This window comes from Jatropha curcas, chromosome 6 (assembly GCF_041381405.1).
Source record: "Jatropha curcas cultivar XTBG-Jc1 chromosome 6, XTBG_Jcur_1.0, whole genome shotgun sequence".
Classification (NCBI taxonomy): domain Eukaryota; kingdom Viridiplantae; phylum Streptophyta; class Magnoliopsida; order Malpighiales; family Euphorbiaceae; genus Jatropha; species Jatropha curcas.
The window spans coordinates 27,143,115-27,160,754 of NC_143156.1; the positions used below are offsets into that span (position 1 = coordinate 27,143,115).

Genomic DNA, 17,640 nt, shown 5'->3' on the forward strand with positions numbered 1-17,640 from the left:
CAATTATAATATATATTTACATTATATAAATTTTATATATTGAATATTATAATATTTAAATTAAGTACTCCGTTTATTATTTAAGTTATTTGAGCTCTATCTCAGTTCAAATAAAATCGAGCCATTTAAATATTTTAAAGAAGGACAATTTGAACTATTTAAGTTGATGGAATTAAAATATTTGAACTATTAATTTTTAAAAAAATTTAATAGATTTATATAACTCGTAATAAATAAATAGTATTTATTTTTTTTTAATAACCCAATGTTCAATTAGTCGCTAAGGCAAGAAGAAAAACGAAAAACAAGCACCATGGCACTTGACAGTTCAACCTTCGAAACCATCTTTCCCTCTCGTTTCATCTCCTTCACTATCCCCCACCCAACTCTTCCCACCCAACTCCTTCGAATTGCCGTTCTCGATTCACCTATTGAACCAACTGAGTCACCCCGAGTCGCCGCTCTTTTTGTCCCTCAAGGTCGCGAATCTGATTGGATTTTTTCCACCGAGTCCGGTCATCTCCAGCTTCTCCTTTCCTCTCCTGGATTCTCACGCCTCATATTGATTGGCAAAAACACTGCCAATGCTCCTAATTCTCTCTTTATTTACCACAAGAAAGATAGTGATACGCAGTTTGCCGAAACCCTTGCAAATAGCTCAAAATCACTCCTTATTGCTTTATCTCCTAAAGTTTCTGTTCAAAATAGGAATTTTGACATACCTGTCTTAGATTATGAAGATAATTTGATTTCTAGTGGGGTTTTAGAAAAATGTGTTGGGGTTTCGGTTGGTGAAATGCTTGTCGAAGATGTTGAGATTGACAGTGGCAGTGAATTAGATGATAATAATAGAAAACGAGAGTTTAGGAGGAGACTGAGGTTTAAAAGGATGCCAAACTTGATTCAAACAGAGATCCCAATCGTGCCTAAGACAGGTTTTGCTTTGGATTGTATAAAAATTGGTGGCGAAGTGGAATTTAGGCCTGATATTGGAGTTTTGGTGCATCCATATTTGATACCAATGGTAGCTGGTCTATCCTTGGTTAGTTCTCCTATTGAGGATAGGATTCTAAATGGGTTTAAGCCTAAGGCTTTGTGTTTAGGAGTTGGGGGTGGTGCTTTGCTCAGTTGTTTGAGAACCCAATTGGGTTTTGAAGTTTTTGGTGTGGAAATGGATGAGGAGGTTTTGAGGGTGGCAGGGCAATATTTTGGATTGGAAGATTGGGAAACTCAAGTTTTTGTTGGAGATGCAATAGAGTTTTTAGAGAAACTTGCTAGTCCTGGTACTTCTTCAAATTTGGTTTCTGATAAGGTTAGGGAAGATTATAAACGTGCAACTGGTTTTGGTGCTAAGTTTGATGTAATTATGGTTGATTTGGATTGCTGTGATGTTCGGAGCGGTATAAGTTCTCCCCCATTGGAGTTTATTCAGAGGCATATTCTTTCAGCTGCGAGATCTATTCTTTCTGACTATGGAATTCTTATTATAAATGTGATTCCTCCAAGTAGATCATTCTACGATACGGTAATAAATAAATTCCTAGAGATTTTTAGTGAATTGTATGAAATTGATGTTGGAAATGGAGAAAATTTTGTTCTTGTTGCCAAAATGGCGCCCGTGTTGTCTTTAGTCAGTGATGGCCAAAATATTTTTCTTGAGAAGTTAAAGGAGGTAATTTCAGGAAAATATTTGGATTCCATAAGGAAACTATAGTGGTCTATGGTGGTTGATGAATTATATTTTGAAGTTATTATCCAAAGCCATTGGCTTTCAGGTTCCGTAGTTGATCAATATGAAGGACAAAGAGTGGTTGCCTGTATGTGGTCTTTGGTGGTTAACGAGGCCAGAAATTGCTTCTGCCTGGTTTGTGAGTTATGAAGTCCTCTTTATCATTACGAAGAAGACCCATCTTTTAGCAACTGAGCTTACACGTTTTATAATTCTGTTAGATCATCTCTGCATTAGGTAAAATGCACTGTATGGTTTGACTACATATTTTTATAGCTTTTCTTTTTCTTGTGTGTGTGTGTGTGTGTGTGTGTGTGTGTGTGTGTGTCCTTTCTTTCCTGCAGAAATTGAATTTAGGATTCTAGGCTAGCTCAAAGAACTTGTTTGAATTGAATAGGACTTTAGCAATACTTGCTTACATCTTAGACCTCTGATGCAATTTCATGATGTTGATTTATTCTAGCAATCTATCTTAGAGACCAAACTAAATGAAGTGACTCTCAGCCACTCGCTATATACTTCAGCATTTCTTATAAATGACAAAATCCGGCATGTTGAGGCTATAAGTTAGTATTTTTATTGTGTTTTTCACTCTCCTCCAATTTATTTTGGTCACGCTGCTCCTTTGGCAATGGGTCTTCATTTGAAAAAGTATTTAATGTTGGCTGATCACCATCAGTAACAACCGCAACTACTTCAGATTTAGGGGAACTTTTTGTTGTCACTAGTTGAGATCTTTCCTTCATCTCCCTGCCCTTACCCCAAAGCACCATATATAATCCACACACAATCAGCCCTGCCCCTAATATGCTGCCATGAGCAAGAAAGTGCACAAAATGGATATGAATAGAGATCCACTTAGAATTATCTGTTATCTTCAGCTTTGATTATTTGGTGAATCTAGTGCCATAAGTTAGTAACTGTGGGAAAAAAATATGAACAATTATACCTTCCTAGGTGCAGCTTTTCTTCTAGCATCAAATATCCCATGATGGCCGTGAGCAGAAGCGAGAGAGGGTTAAAATTAGCCACAAACACTGGCCCTCTCATTTGCACGCACCAAGCTATGAGGATCACCACAAGTCCAGCGATCACAATCCCCTAGGGAACCAGGTCCAGTAACATGAGCAACTATCAAGCAAGTTTATAAAACTATGATAAAGATCATGTGTTGAAGAGAGTATTTCGGCGGTTGCGTTGTCAGTCCAAGCATTTGAATTTAATGTAAACATGATTCTGCATGTTGTAAGATGCATGACTGAATTCTACTGAATTATTAGACATATTATGCAACTATTTAGACATATTATGCAACTATTTAGACATATAATGTAATTGCTGACATAACTGAATTTTACAGGCATTAGGAATTGACATACCGTATAAGCAACTGTAAGGAGCATGAGATTCCATCCCAACTTCCATTGGCTCCATTTCCTTTCCATGCAAAGGGATAAAATGACACACTGAAATGATGCCATCATGGACATTAGAGCTGCGCTGGAGTAATAACACGGGTATCTCTTACTCATCCTAGTCTGCCATTGAAAACAATACAAATTGGTTTCCTTTACAGATTGGAAAAAAAAAAAAAAATACAGAGTGATATGGATATGTTAGGGATTAGTGATATTGGAGCTTGAACTGCAAATTTAGCATATTTCTCCATTGGAGTTTATCATCTGAAGTGATAGAAGTAATCTAATTCCAATTTTAGTTTTTGATGACTTAAAAAGGCAAACCTGAACTATCAACCACAACGCATAAGAGATGCAACTGCCCAATGCCAAAGAGGAGCCCAGAATATGATTGCCAGAAGAAGTATGACTATTTTGATGCTCAATGTGCTTTGAAAGGTGAACATTTGTTGACCAAAGGTTGATTCTTGGACCTTTATAAAAAGAGAGCACCATTGCCCCTCCTGTTCCTACTAATGTTCCTATCAACTTGGCCTGCCCTATTCTAGTTTTTAGCTCCAAATTTTCCAATCTGAAGGAAAATTGGTGACAACAATATGACCAAGGTTTAGAGATTAATTAAGCAATTAATCAACAAAATGTTTGATTTTGAGTTTTAATTGAAATAAGAATATATATATATATTACCTAAAAGTGAGAGCCAATATCAATGTTGTAGCAGGAAGGAGATTGGACATGGCAGCAACAAATGTTGCTGATGTTAAGGCAATGCTTTCCACATACATATTCTGGCTTGCTAGTCCTCTATAGTACAAGTGTTAGTGCTACAAGTATAGGTGAAAGTTGAAACAAAAGAAAAGACATTTTCATGCTTTGTGAGGTTTATTTTTTAGCATCTTATTCAATATCCTTATTATATAGAATTTTTAATTTTTTGGTTTATATTAATTTCCAATATCTTTTCCTATTTGATTGGATTCAAAATTTAGTGATTAAAACGTAAAATATTTAACTTCATTCTTTTACTTTATGTAAAGTCTTGTGGCATTTTAAATTTTACGAGAAATTTATTGTGCCCCTAATGTTATAAATTCTGGTAGCAATATACATTTCTCTGCATTAGCAAGATTTTTTTTTTTTTTTTTTGATTTTTATATTCAAAATATTGATTTGATATGTGGTTAATAAATTTTTTAACAATAATTTTTACATTTTTCAACTATTTAATAAGTGTTTAAAATTAAACTAAAAGTTGATCATGTAAATTATATATATATATATATATATATATATATATATATATATATATATATATATATATATATATATATATATATATATATATATATATATATATAGTTCATCTCACCCAAATAATCCACAAAGGAAAGCCTGGAAAATCACCAGCCATGTCAGTTTGGGTCTGCTCTTCCTGTATAAAACATGTCAAAAACTCCATAAATTACTAGAATTTGAAAATAATCGATCTAAATTATTAGGGTTTTGTTCGGAAAGAACTTCTCATTTAGAGTTTAGCGTTTTGACTAAGATTAAAACACTATTTTTATTATTTATATTATTCGATAACATAGTATTTATATTAGGGTTTAGGATTTGAGGAAGCAAATTGTAGAACGTTACTTTTTTCAAGGTTTGATGAAATATTAATTAAACAATTGATAATTACTGAACAATTACTGAAATAGTTAATTTTACCTAACATGCTTCGGAACTAATCGGTTTCTATTTTGCATGGAACATCATAGTATGATACATATTGAACAAATAAACAGGAAACAAACCTGTTGAGAATAAGAGCTAGAGGAACTATAAGAGCAGATGAAAAAATCCAACGGTAGGCAATGATGATCCTCAAATTCAATCCTTCATTTGCAGCCAATTTATACAATATATTAGCTCCACTATATGCAATATGAACAACCACCATTAATATTGCTGGCTTTAATCCATCCAAAATTTCACAAACAAGCCTCATCTTCTTCCTTCTCAAAATTTAGGAGACTAAGAAGAAGAAAGAAATAGAAGAAAATTCATGAGAGTAATTATATAGTGGAAAATATTATTTTGGTATATGTCAAAATCTTCTAGTCCAATTAATTAATTAATTAAGATTTTGCTTTCAAAATGGTATATTTTAAAAAATATAAGGAAAACGTTTTTCAAACAATTATTTTTTATTGACTAGTTGCACATTGCAATATTAAAATTTAGTTTTGAAAAATAAAAAATGCATAAAAAAATAAATTGTGGTATGTACCAGTTAGCAGTGGATGTCGATTGGTGATAATTGATAATGATAACTATATGATGGTTGATGGGTTAATAAACATACATTTATAAGATTATAATAAATTATTTTTTTTAAATTAAGTCTTTTCCTTTAAAATGATTTAATTTTTCTTTTGATAAGGAAAATATTTTCTATTGACTATTTTTTTAAGTGTTCCAAAAATTAAAAAAATAATTTTTAGATACATTTTCCAAAAATAGCAAAGTTTTAAATATTAATTTCATTTTGGTGATGCTATTGTCAACTCTTTAACATGATTAGTACAGACTGTTCAGTTTATTAATTATACCACGTATATTTCTTGATATAGTATATATAGCTAATTGGAGAATCCAAACAAGACTTTACTTTCAGCAAGCAATTTTATGTGCATGTATTTCATAAATAGCCAGCAAAGAGCATCTCCTGTTCAATCCTAGTCAACTGTAGATTGTGAGCGATGTATCTTAGTAAATAGAAGTTATGGATGGCGATGTAATTAAATGTATATTTGTAAATATTATATTTTAAAAACGACTCTTCAATGCATGAAAAAGAAATCAGTTTCACCACAATAAAAAGTTTGTGCGTAAATAAAAGAGAATGCATAAAGAAAAATAAAAAATAAGAAAAAAATGAATAAAAAGAATAAAAAGTTGAGTCACGCTTAGGGATGACAATGGGTCGGATATCTATTTAAAATGAACTACTTGAACCCGATTACAAATTAGGTATCTGAACCCGTTCCAAATCCATTTAAAAATTTATATTTACTACCCATACCCATCTTAAACCTAATTATAATTACCTGTTTAAAAATTCCAACCTGTTTAATCCGTTTAGCATTAAAAATATTTTTTATTTTAATTTTTTTAAAATAAAAATAAGAAAAATTATAAACTTATTTATTTTGGCTTAATAAAAAATGTAATATAAATATTAAATAATTATAGAGTTAATTATAATTTAAAATGTGTGTATATATAATTTTTTATTTAAAAAATAATTATTTTAAATATTTTTTTGAATATTTATTAAATAGGTAATAGGCAACTGGTACCCGCATCCTTGAACTTGATCCGAATCCCTACGTATAGTAAAAATACTATTTGAACCCGTTTATTCACTATCCGAACCCACTAAAATCGGAACTGATCGAATCCGATACTTGCTGGTTCGGGTTAAATTGTCATCCCTAGTAATGTTGTCCAACAGACACTCTAAAAACAAAGAGTGTGATGAATAGTGTCTTTTTTTTTTCGACACATCAGACTCACAGACAACGTAATTGAGTGTCTCTTTTTTTTTTTTTCGACACATCAGACTCACAAACTAAATAGACAATGACATTGTGTGTCTTTTTTTTTTTTTTGGCACATCAGACTACGGACTAAACTGACAACAATATTGGAGAAAGTTTTTTAACTTCCAATTTTTCAGACGTGGCAAATAAATTAAAGCAATCATTGTAAATGGTGACTGATGTGTCTTAATATATAGAAGTTGTGGATGGTGACTGAATGTAATTAATGTGTCTTTTTTTAATTTTGAAGACGTTATGATGATGCTCTTCCCCAGTGAGAGTCCTTACTTTGATCTTAGTTCCTCCTCTAAGCCTCAGAACCAGGTGAAGTGTTGATTCCTTCTGAATGTTATAATCAGCAACAGTTCGGCAATCTTCCAATTGCTTGCCAGGAAAAATCAATCTCTGCTGATCAGAAGGGATGCTTCCTTATCCTGAAGAAGGTCCAACCATTAATTGTTGGACCAGAGTCCAAAAATAACACACAAAAAAAGAAAAACAGACATGATAATTATAAACAAACTGATTGTAACTTTGAGTGTCTATTTTAATTGGGAAGTTAAGGTTAAGAGAAAAGGATTATAAGCTATATTAGGACGATTGCAGTAACAACACCAACATGGAAAATCCCAAATTTTTAATTACTGAACAGAAAGCCCTTGCTTCTTTTCGTTCTGAAAAATTACTATACACCCACAGAAGAAAATAGAAAATTCTACTTAAAAACACTTATCAAACAGAAGTTTTCCATCAAAAGCAAAAAGACCCATAAATTTGAAAGATAAATAAAGAGCCATAGAGAGATAAATTATGAAAAAGAAAGAGAAAAGCAAAAAGTACCTTAATATTTTTTTTAAAATATAAAAAAATTAAAAATTAAAAATTTATATATATATAAAAAATAGAATACTGAACAGAAAAAATCCGTTAAATATTTTTTATTTCAATTTTCATATAGATATATAAATTATTACTCGATTTGTATTAATCTCTTATGTCTGATAATAAAAATTAAAAAATGAAATAAGTTAAAATGGTTTTATTTTTTTTTTTTCAAATTAAGAAATGTATTGTCAAGTCAAGTGTTTAAAAAATATATTGATTTAAAAAATTTACCGGTTCGAGTAGGATCAAATCTCGATTTCTTTTTTCTTTTAAACGTTAACATGGAATTTAAATTTCCTATGCTATGCGCCGCCGTTTCGTTCGATTTTGATCCATTACTATTTTGGCTGTCATTCCAATTCGAACCTAACGTGTGTCCATCCTAGTTGTTACCTCTTAGATTTGACAACCAGAAACAACACCTTGTCACATCCATGTCAACTATTGTCTGTTTTCACCTGCAATTCTGTAATGATGTACTTACCAGAAGATGACACGTGAGCACTCCATTTAAAGGGACCAATCATAGACGTCTATGTGATTTAACAACTTTATACACAACCATACTCAATCACATTCCTATCTCGGTTCACTGAATGTAGCGAAATCCAATAACATTCGTGGTGGGCCATCTAACTTCCACAAGCTGAAAAAAAATAAAAAATATATACTAAAAAAAGAATTTCCTCCTCTTCTCTTTTTTTCTCTTCTTCCATGTTTTTCCTTTGAAGTTTACCAGTAGAAAAGATTCTCTGGTCCACTAATCGCTCTCAAGAAACCAGAATTATAAAAGATATGATTTAATTTATTTCTTTTTATCTTCATTTGATTCCGTAGCCGGAAGTCTTTTTCCCTAATGGAGTACGGTCACTGGTACCGTGAAACGACTGCCGGAACGGCTAAAACGGCATCGTTTAATAGCTGGGCGCAGCAGACGGAAGAGAACTACCTGTTGCAGCAAGCGTTGGCTTTAAGGCTGTCATCGCAGGCTGCATTAGCGAATGATTCAAATTTTTTGGATTTCAAACCCGATGATCATCTAAGAGGAGGAATCGCTTCTTTTTCTAATTCTGCTGAAGCTGTTTCTCATCGATTTTGGGTATGTGATGGATTTTATTTGATTTCATTATTGGCTTCTCTGTAGATATTTTAGCTTAGCTTGTATTATTTTATTTACTTGGACACTGATTTAAGTTAATATATTATTTTATATAATTTTTAATTGTTTGCAGTCGTAAGACATTTGGCGGTGGCCTAGTGTGGCTTTGGTTTATTCAAAACTTTAGAGACTTTACATTTCTATCAGTATTTTGTGCTAACGTTCTGTTTTATTCATGGAATCGGTCAGGAATAGAATAGTTGTTTTGCTTAGTTTCAGTTTTGAACGAACAATAATTATTTCATGGAAAAGCTGTTCCATGATTGAAATTTTAAATGTTTTATTCGACACGGAAAAAAAAAAAAAATTTTCCATAACCTTGAGGTATGATTGAATTTTTTTTTTTTCCTTATAGTTTTGCAAATGAATTGATTATTTGGATAATTATTATTGTGATGCGTACTTTGTTTGTTACATATACATACTGTTTATATTTCCCTCTGGTTTGCATGTCCACCAGGTAAATGGCTGTCTATCTTACTTTGACAGAATCCCAGATGGGTTTTATTTAATTCATGGAGTGGATCCTTATGCATGGACTATAAGTACAGATCAACGAGACACGGGCCTGGTCCCATCACTTGAATCCTTAAAGGCTCTTGATCCTTGTGCTGATTTGTCAATAAAAGTGGTGTTGATTGACAGATTCAGAGATCCTAGTCTGAAGGAACTACAAAATAAAGTTATTAGCCTTTCTAGTTGCTGGATAAGTACAAAAGATGTGATTGATAAGCTTGCCAATCTTGTCTGCAGTCGCATGGGGTGAGTTTCCACTTGCTAGCAATTTCAAACTTTTGTCATGAATTTTCACGTGTTAATAGTTCTTCCCTGCAGAGGTGTAACCTCTACTGAAGAAGAAACTTTTGGAATATGCTGGAAGGAATGCAATGAAGTTCTAAAAAACCGTTTAGGATCTGTCGTGCTTCCAATTGGAAGCTTACCTCTTGGCCTATGTGTCCATCGCGCCCTACTGTTTAAAGTAAATACCACCGCTTATTTGTTTTTCAATGTATTCTGCTATTTTTTCATGTCATGCTACTGCTGCGTGCTACAACTTGTAATTTCGATGGGAGGTGGAGTTTTTGGGCTAAATTCTGCACTTACCTATTCCAACATTGGATATGCATTTGTTTCTCTCTCTTAAAAATGTGTAATGAAAAGGCTTACAGGGCGAGACTTGCCTTGACTTGTAAATTTTGTAGGTGTTGGCAGACTCAATTAACTTACCTTGTAGAATTGCCAAAGGATGCAAATATTGTAGAAGAGATGTCACTGCTTCTTGTCTCGTGCAGGTTGGTAATGAGAGGTATGCATTGCAGTGTTCAATATGTATTTATGGCTTACTACATCAAAGGTGTATGTTATTTGGAATAGCAAGAGCTTTCGAACATGCGAGGTTATGAGGAAATGAAAAATTTTGAGAACTTTATAGTGGGTCAAAGAAAACTGAGATAGCTGTGAGAGTAAATGCAAAAAGGATAATGAACAGCAATAACTAACGAAGGATGTGAGACTAAAATAAAAGCCTATAGTGAAATAAAATTGGGCAAACTGATGCATGAAGAGGGGAAAAAAACACATTAATTTTAACAACGGGCCTCAAAGTTAATTATTGTATAATGTGGCTTGGCTTAAATGTGCTATTACAATATTGAGGAAAAAAATATACTAACCAAATGAAGATAGAAAGACCACTTGATTATTTTTCTGTTGGGGTGGAAATGAACTTGAAGATGCACCATACATGATAATATCACAATTTTATATATTGGATTAGACTTGATCATCAAGGACTACCAATGATAAAGTACATCAAACTATTTTATGAATCATGTCATGGTTGTCTGTTAAGCTTTTTGCTAAAATTGGTGACTGATAATAAAAAATTAGAAAAAAGAGAATATTTGAATGGTACTTATTTGATTTAGAAGGAACATGGTGGGTGCATATAGAGAATCCAAGCTAGATATTCTTACTGAGGGTTTCTCCCAGTTGTAAAGTAAGAAAAAATGAGTTCATTTCTGTGGGATTCTTTTCTTCTTAGAAATTAAACCTAATTTTACTTACACAATAGGCAATTGGTCATATATGGAGCCAGAGTACAGATAGTGAATTAGTTTCTTCAGCATATGGATTGAAGGTTCAGTAGCAAGAATGAGCTAGGGGCACGGTAGTTGCAATTTCCATCTATATGATATGGACTTGGAATACCATATATGTTTATGACATAATTAATAAGCCATAGTTATATAAAAGATCTAACAACTTCAGACTTTGTTGCGGTACCTTGGAACTAATCTCTAGCATCTCCTCATCATCAAAGTCTAATTCATTGAATTGGTTATCAATTTGTGCCTGGACAAGAATCTACTGGATTCTTATTCACTTCTATTTACCTTTCTTGGAAAAACAACAAATTTATCATCTTTTATCATCCAATTTAGCATCTCCTATGCTATGGGTGGATATTCTTGCTTTCATATCGAAGGGACACTGCTTTCTGCATATTCTCAAACTGCATGGAAGCAAAGAGTGATGAAGCTGACATTCCTGGAATTCATGTTAAGTTTTACCAGCAACTAATTTCAGAATTAGAATGGACACATGACCCATGCAATGACCATCAATCAACCACTATTTAGTTACATATTTTTTTGCTAAGTTTGTCCTAGTGGTGTAATGATTTCTTTTCAAAAGTTCACGTGCTACCTTTACTTTATAGTTAATATACGTGAATTCTACAAAAGTTAGCAAGCAAGGTTACATGAATTATTGCTGCTGTAAGAGGATATGTGAATAATGAATATGTGCCTTCATTTTATCAATTCTTCAAAATTGCCAGTGGCCTAGGCTGAACGCCTAAATCTATTTTACTTGGCATTTGCTATAGTACTTACACTTTTAGGTACTTCTATCACTCTGCATTTTTCAACTTGGCTGGCTGTTGGAGTGGTAGATGTCTGAATTAATCTACATATATTTCCAGGGAATACTTGGTTGATTTATTTGGAAAGCCAGGAATGTTAAGCCAGCCTGATTCCTCAATCAGTTGTGCTTCTTCGATCTTAGTCTCTTCGCCGTTATCTCATCCAAGTTTTAAAGCTGTCCAAACAGCTGAGGATTTAAGGACATTGGCCAGACTCTTTTTCTTTGATTGTCAGTCACTTAATCTTGCATTCGAGGATATTCCTTCAGGTGATCCTCGTTATTTTGCACATATACCCCCTGTAATATTTCCATATGAATCGCTGATGGCTTTGACGTTTGTTTGCCACCACCACCTCTGATAGGAATGTGATTATGGGCCCAAGGCCCTATTTGGTATATTCTAGAAGAAACAAACACACTGAAGAAAGCAAGTTTGAGAATCAAGAAAGAAGGGCACGTCAACAAAATTAGTTATGCCTCTGATGCATATAGGCAGTATGATTTTGGTGAGATAGGGCATCTTTCTTGATTCTGCACAATACACAGCTCACAAAAAGATGCCCTCTCTCACCAAAATCATACTGCCTATATGCATCAGAGGCATAACTAATTTTGCTGACGTGCCCTTCTTTCTTGATTCGCAAACTTGCTGCCTTCAGTGTGTTTGTTTCTTCTAGAATATACCAAATAGGGCCCTGGGCCCATAATCACATTCCTATCATCCTCTTGAAATATGAATATTATCTTCCTCTACTATACTATCTTTCCATGTCCCACTGATTCATTACTGGACAGTGAACCCATTTTTGGTTATTGCTTTAGGTCCAGAGAAGTTGTCTTTTACCTACAAATTGTGCAGTAATTATCTGGTTTTATGCTTGTATTAGTAGAGCCATCAATACTGTTGAATATTTTTTTTGCTCTGAAGGACTTACATCTCATGGTAAACCAAAAGAAAAATAATTGCTCCATGGTTATTGGACCTTGTCTTGTTGTAGTAATATTTAGACAAGTGGTTATAGTTAGACAGAAAACAAAAGGGAAAATACACTGGCTGTATGTTCAATGTATAAGCTGTCTTGTACCCGCGCCCATGATACATCTGATGCGTCATAGAAAATGCTATTTGTGAGTCATGCTGCTATGTGGTATTTAATGTTGCAAGATTAACTGGCATATAATCTGATGATTTATTACAGACAGTCAAAAGTTCCAATTTTCATGATTACAGACACTGCTATTGATCTAGATGACAAACTTAACCAAACATTGAATAAAGACAAGAGGAACCCTCTACCCATTTCTGGCAACAATCATGAAGCTGCAGCACCTCTGCTTAAAAGAGTTGCTGGAAACATTAACCATAGCAAGGATCTCTATGTTGTAAACTCAGTTAGTGACTCAAATAGCCTGATGAAAGGCCCAATTCCCCTGAGTCCACTCCTACCACCTGGGCATATGGATACATATTCAAGTTCTCTCTTCTCCAATCTGAAGCCTGATGCATCAAATAATCAATTGTTCGTGGAAGCAAATCAGTTAATAATAAGTAAATCAAGTAGTGAACTCCATCTTGAAGAGGAAGATTTGGAGATCCCATGGAGTGAACTGGATTTGAAAGAGAAAATTGGAGAAGGTATCTTCTTTTTTTGAAATTTCAAGGATTTAACAACTGATAATACAAATTCTCTCAACGCATGATCTTTAATTTTAGTTTGTGCATTTCTTAAGAGTATATATGAAAGAAGTTGAATAATGTTTCTCAGGTTCCTTCGGAACTGTCCATCGTGCTGATTGGCGTGGTTCAGTAAGCATCTTGATCTCCCTTTATTTTGTTTCCACTTGAAATGGATATTTAATTCTGCACCTTCATTTTAGTGTCATATCCTTTAGAACTGAGCATGTCAATGTCAGGATGTTGCTGTAAAAATTCTCATTGAGCAAGATTACCATGCAGAGCGCTTCAATGAATTTTTGCGTGAGGTACACATAAAAATTTGTACTTACTAAAGTTGGAATGGCATTGCAAAATGGATGAAGTTTCATCTCTTTCTTTTTAGTGCAAACATTGAGTATCTATAGTTCACTTATTATTATTTTTCGGTTGATTTTGACTGCATCAATTTGTTTATCAGGTTGCAACAATGAAACGATTGCGGCATCCAAACATTGTTCTCTTTATGGGTGCTGTTACTCAGCCTCCTCACTTGTCTATAGTTACAGAATATCTATCAAGGTATTAAAATTCCAAGTGATGGTTTGAGAGAAACTTTTGCTTACATCCTTTTATCTTAAGAAGAATGCATCTAATTTATGGACTGAAGGGGAATAATATGGTTTGGACTGCAGGGGTAGTTTGCATAAACTTTTGCATATGCCCAATGCTGGATTGATGCTGGATGAGAAGCGTCGCCTTAATATGGCATATGATGTGGTTTGCATTTATTTCTTGCTGCTTATATTTCTGTTAGAAGCAAATGGAATCACATATGAATAATTGCTAGGAAAACATTGAAAACCTTATTATACTTATCATGTTGGACATTTTACATTTCTTGGTTAAGGAGTTGTGTACTGCTTTGAACAGGCAAAGGGTATGAACTATCTTCATCAGCTGAAACCTCCCATTGTTCATCGCGATTTAAAGTCTCTAAATCTCTTAGTGGATAGTAGATACACTGTAAAGGTTGGTATTAGAAACTTGTTCTCCTTTGTTGCAATCTATCATACACATACACCTTGCATGTGCAGCACATGCTAGCCTTATCATCACATACATTAATTATAGAAATAGTAAAATCATTTTTGTTAAAATAGTATTTTCTTTAATATTTTGAAAAATGGAAAACTTTATCAGAGATCTTAAAATTTCTAATGGTTTATATGTTACAAATTAAAAGAATACAAATAGTCTTAAAATTTCTTTAATATCTCATAACAAGCCAAGTTTTGATTTTATTTATGGACCCACATTATTTAGTAATTAATAAATGACATCAAAATTATTATTTTAAACAGCAAATCAGATTTCAATAACAAAGATATGATGTTAATGTTTTGATGTTCTTTATTTGACAAATGATCCATAACTTCATTCTTTCTTCATAGACTATCCATGAAGTTTTTTTCTCCTTGTTCACCAAGAATAGCAGTACTTACAGGTTGTTATAGTTGGCAGTAGAGAGGCTAATAGTAATGGATAAAAATTTTTCAAGATAGAATGGTATTGTAGTCATCCTTGAAGGAAAATGCTTTTTGTCACCAATTCTTTTACCAATACTATTATATCATTTTGTGCTGTATTATTTCATTTTTCATAATCTCTACCTATCTATGAATTTTGTATGTACCAATACGTTTTTGCAATATGAAGTAATACAAAGAGACAATGAAAGATTTTTTTGGAAAATAACCAATACTCATATTTGAAGGGTAATGACATAGTTCTTTACCATAGTTAGCAAATCATATATGTAAAATAATAAAATTTTATAGCCAATTTTAAGGGTTGGGATTATTTTATTGCAAAAGAGGAAAAGATCTCAAACACTTTAGGATCGTTTGGCCTGGGATTTTTTCTATGTAACAAGGATATGGATGCTGCTAATTATGGTCTTAGGTGGACTCAGTATGATGGATAACAGCTAACCCATGATACCACCTTACTAACAAACAAAAGAAAAGATAGTGAACTTACAGGGCTTGTGTATGATTATCCAGGTTTGTGATTTTGGTCTTTCTCGTTCAAAAGCAAATACGTATCTTTCATCGAAGACCGCAGCTGGGACTGTAAGTTCTACTTTAAAGCTACCAAGTTTATATGTGCCATATTTCTCTAAATTTTTGTTATAAAAGTAACACTAAAACATCCAGTGCCTGTTCTTTTTCTTTAGCCTGAATGGATGGCACCAGAAGTACTCCGTAATGAGTCATCAAATGAAAAGTCTGATGTTTACAGCTTTGGTGTAATCTTGTGGGAACTCATGACCCTTCAACAGCCTTGGAGAACTTTAAATCAATCTCAGGTTTTTTATCTATTACCATGTTGTATGCAAGTAAAAACATCTGGAATTGGTTGTGTTGTTCAATATTGTTTATAAATTTGACAGAAATGAAAGGTAGAATCTTTTTGAAGGAAGTAATATAAAGATTGTTGTCTCAGAAATAAAATCTAGGAAAAAGAATAAGCCGTAATGGTTATTGATTATTCCTTATTAAGGAATGTTTGACCAGTAGTTACTAGATACGAACACTGTAACTGACTTTGACTGGGTGGTCCTAGAGTAGTAACAGAGCAAGATGCTCGTTTTGCTACATTATTCTGATACTTTAAGATAATAATGTTTAAGTTCCAAATGAACTATCGTTGTTTGATTCAGTTCTGTGGAACGGAATTGACAAGGAGGTAGATAATAGTAAAGAGAATGGAGGGAGTAAAAAGGAAAAGTTCTAGGGAGCTTAAAAGAAAAAGTTCTGATCTACCAATCCTTGCTTCTTTGTTTAATAAAATTTTGCTGGAGTGAATTGTGATAAAATTGGCAGGATAACCCTACACTAGAGTCTAGACATTTTTTGATGGTTGCTCTTAGGGTTACATATAAACTGAGCTACTTGTTAGCCAGTCAAAACTTGTTTAAGTGCATTCATTATGGCTGAAGAGCTAAGGTAATATCGAATCAAGTAGATTATGTTGATAAGGTGTACTGGTTGCTGATAAAAGGATGGAACTGCCTCAAAGGAATTAGAACCTGATACATACTCTCAAAACAGAAGGGAAGAATGAAAAAATAAACCAAAATGGTGTGTAAATTACACAAAATGAGTATATTTATGGTGTATTCTGATATTCTTGGATAATTTAATGATAAGATGGAGCTGAATGGTTTACATTATACCTTATTCCAGGTTATTGCAGCTGTTGGTTTCAAGGGTCAAAGGCTTGAAATTCCAAAAAACATAAATTCTTCAGTGGCTACGCTAATTGATGCCTGCTTGACTTCGTAAGTGTGCATTTATAGTTCTTTCATGAACTATCAAAATTTGATGAATCCCTTCTCTTCATAGTGACGCGGGACGGTATTTCACAAAAACTGTCCACGATAAGCCACTGATTGATGCATGTATAGTGTACAAATTTGATGAATCATTCTTCTTATCTCATATATTCTAACTTTGAGATTGATTTTTACTGCAGTGAGCCATCAAAACGTCCATCGTTTTCAAATATTGCAGAAACTTTACAGAAATTGATCAGAACTCCCATTTCACAAGCGGTTAATAGACATGTTCGATGACAAATCTATGTAAGTGGAAGAACAATGAAATATCTAATGCTATAAAATGTGCCATCTATTCGATGCTCATCTGGTTTATCTTTCAGGTGCCCCATCTTTGTATGAATAGGTCCTAAATTAAAGCATCTTTCTTATATTTTCTCTTTTGGCATGGACATGGCTAACATCTAGTTTAATTGGTTTCCTGAAGAATCTAGGCACACCATTAACTAAATTGATTTCTTTTAACGGTCTCTGCACACTATCAGAGATTTTATTTCATTTTCCCAGAAATAAAACAGAGTGCTGTTGATTTCACTATTCACCCTACCTATCGCATCCTTTTTTAAGTATCTGCTATGATGTACAGAGACTTTTAGCCATGTGCGTCCCCTCTATAGAATGCCGTTTTCCGTGTAAAATTATATTTTAAATATCGTTTTCCAAAATTGTTTTTCTCCTGATCTGTTTGTCTTCTCACAAGATTCTACTTGTCCTTTCTGAATCTCCTGCCAAAATGTGAAGTGTCGTTTCATATGTTCATTTGCTTTTGGGATAAATTATTTTAGTGGTATTTTATTGTGATTTCATTTTTTAATATTAATGATTTTTTTTATAAAAACTACATCAATTTGCTAGATGTACAAACAATTAT

The 17,640-nt window shown here is 33.2% G+C and overlaps 3 protein-coding genes across 7 annotated transcripts; 2 read left to right on the top strand and 1 right to left on the bottom strand.

The window, feature by feature from the left end:
- Positions 1 to 269: 269 nt before the first annotated feature.
- On the top strand, positions 270 to 4,089 carry LOC105648229 (S-adenosyl-L-methionine-dependent methyltransferases superfamily protein). Of its 2 annotated transcripts, none has more exons than XM_012234552.4 (2): positions 270 to 1,966; positions 3,090 to 4,089. In XM_012234552.4, the coding sequence occupies exon 1, from the start codon at positions 314 to 316 to the stop codon at positions 1,712 to 1,714; it is 1,401 nt and encodes a 466-aa protein (XP_012089942.1). In that variant the 5' UTR covers positions 270 to 313; the 3' UTR covers positions 1,715 to 1,966; positions 3,090 to 4,089. The 2 variants fall into 2 exon arrangements, with proteins under 2 accessions (XP_012089942.1, XP_020541026.1); XM_020685367.3 differs by having other exon boundaries at positions 270 to 1,525.
- On the bottom strand, positions 2,282 to 3,704 carry LOC105649588 (WAT1-related protein At1g68170). The gene is made up of 4 exons (XM_012236281.4): positions 3,472 to 3,704; positions 3,109 to 3,267; positions 2,679 to 2,830; positions 2,282 to 2,539 (listed from the first exon to the last, which is right to left on the bottom strand). The coding sequence occupies exons 1-4, from the start codon at positions 3,640 to 3,642 to the stop codon at positions 2,290 to 2,292; spliced, it is 732 nt and encodes a 243-aa protein (XP_012091671.3). The 5' UTR covers positions 3,643 to 3,704; the 3' UTR covers positions 2,282 to 2,289.
- Positions 4,090 to 8,315: 4,226 nt separating the features above from the next.
- LOC105648218 (serine/threonine-protein kinase CTR1) lies at positions 8,316 to 17,142 on the top strand. 4 transcript variants are annotated; one of them, XM_012234542.4, is made up of 15 exons: positions 8,318 to 8,724; positions 9,245 to 9,546; positions 9,619 to 9,763; positions 9,987 to 10,090; positions 11,771 to 11,979; positions 12,944 to 13,348; positions 13,479 to 13,519; positions 13,627 to 13,695; positions 13,848 to 13,948; positions 14,062 to 14,146; positions 14,300 to 14,398; positions 15,433 to 15,501; positions 15,606 to 15,737; positions 16,618 to 16,712; positions 16,907 to 17,142. In XM_012234542.4, exons 1-15 carry the CDS (start codon positions 8,482 to 8,484, stop codon positions 17,004 to 17,006), a joined length of 2,199 nt encoding a protein of 732 aa, XP_012089932.1. In that variant the 5' UTR covers positions 8,318 to 8,481; the 3' UTR covers positions 17,007 to 17,142. The 4 variants fall into 4 exon arrangements, 3 of the variants coding, with proteins under 3 accessions (XP_089579542.1, XP_089579541.1, XP_012089932.1); XR_002285917.3 differs by lacking the exon at positions 16,907 to 17,142 and having other exon boundaries at positions 8,316 to 8,724; positions 15,586 to 15,737; XM_089723415.1 differs by lacking the exon at positions 9,619 to 9,763 and having other exon boundaries at positions 8,317 to 8,724; positions 9,987 to 10,076.
- The last annotated feature ends 498 nt before the right edge of the window (positions 17,143 to 17,640 follow it).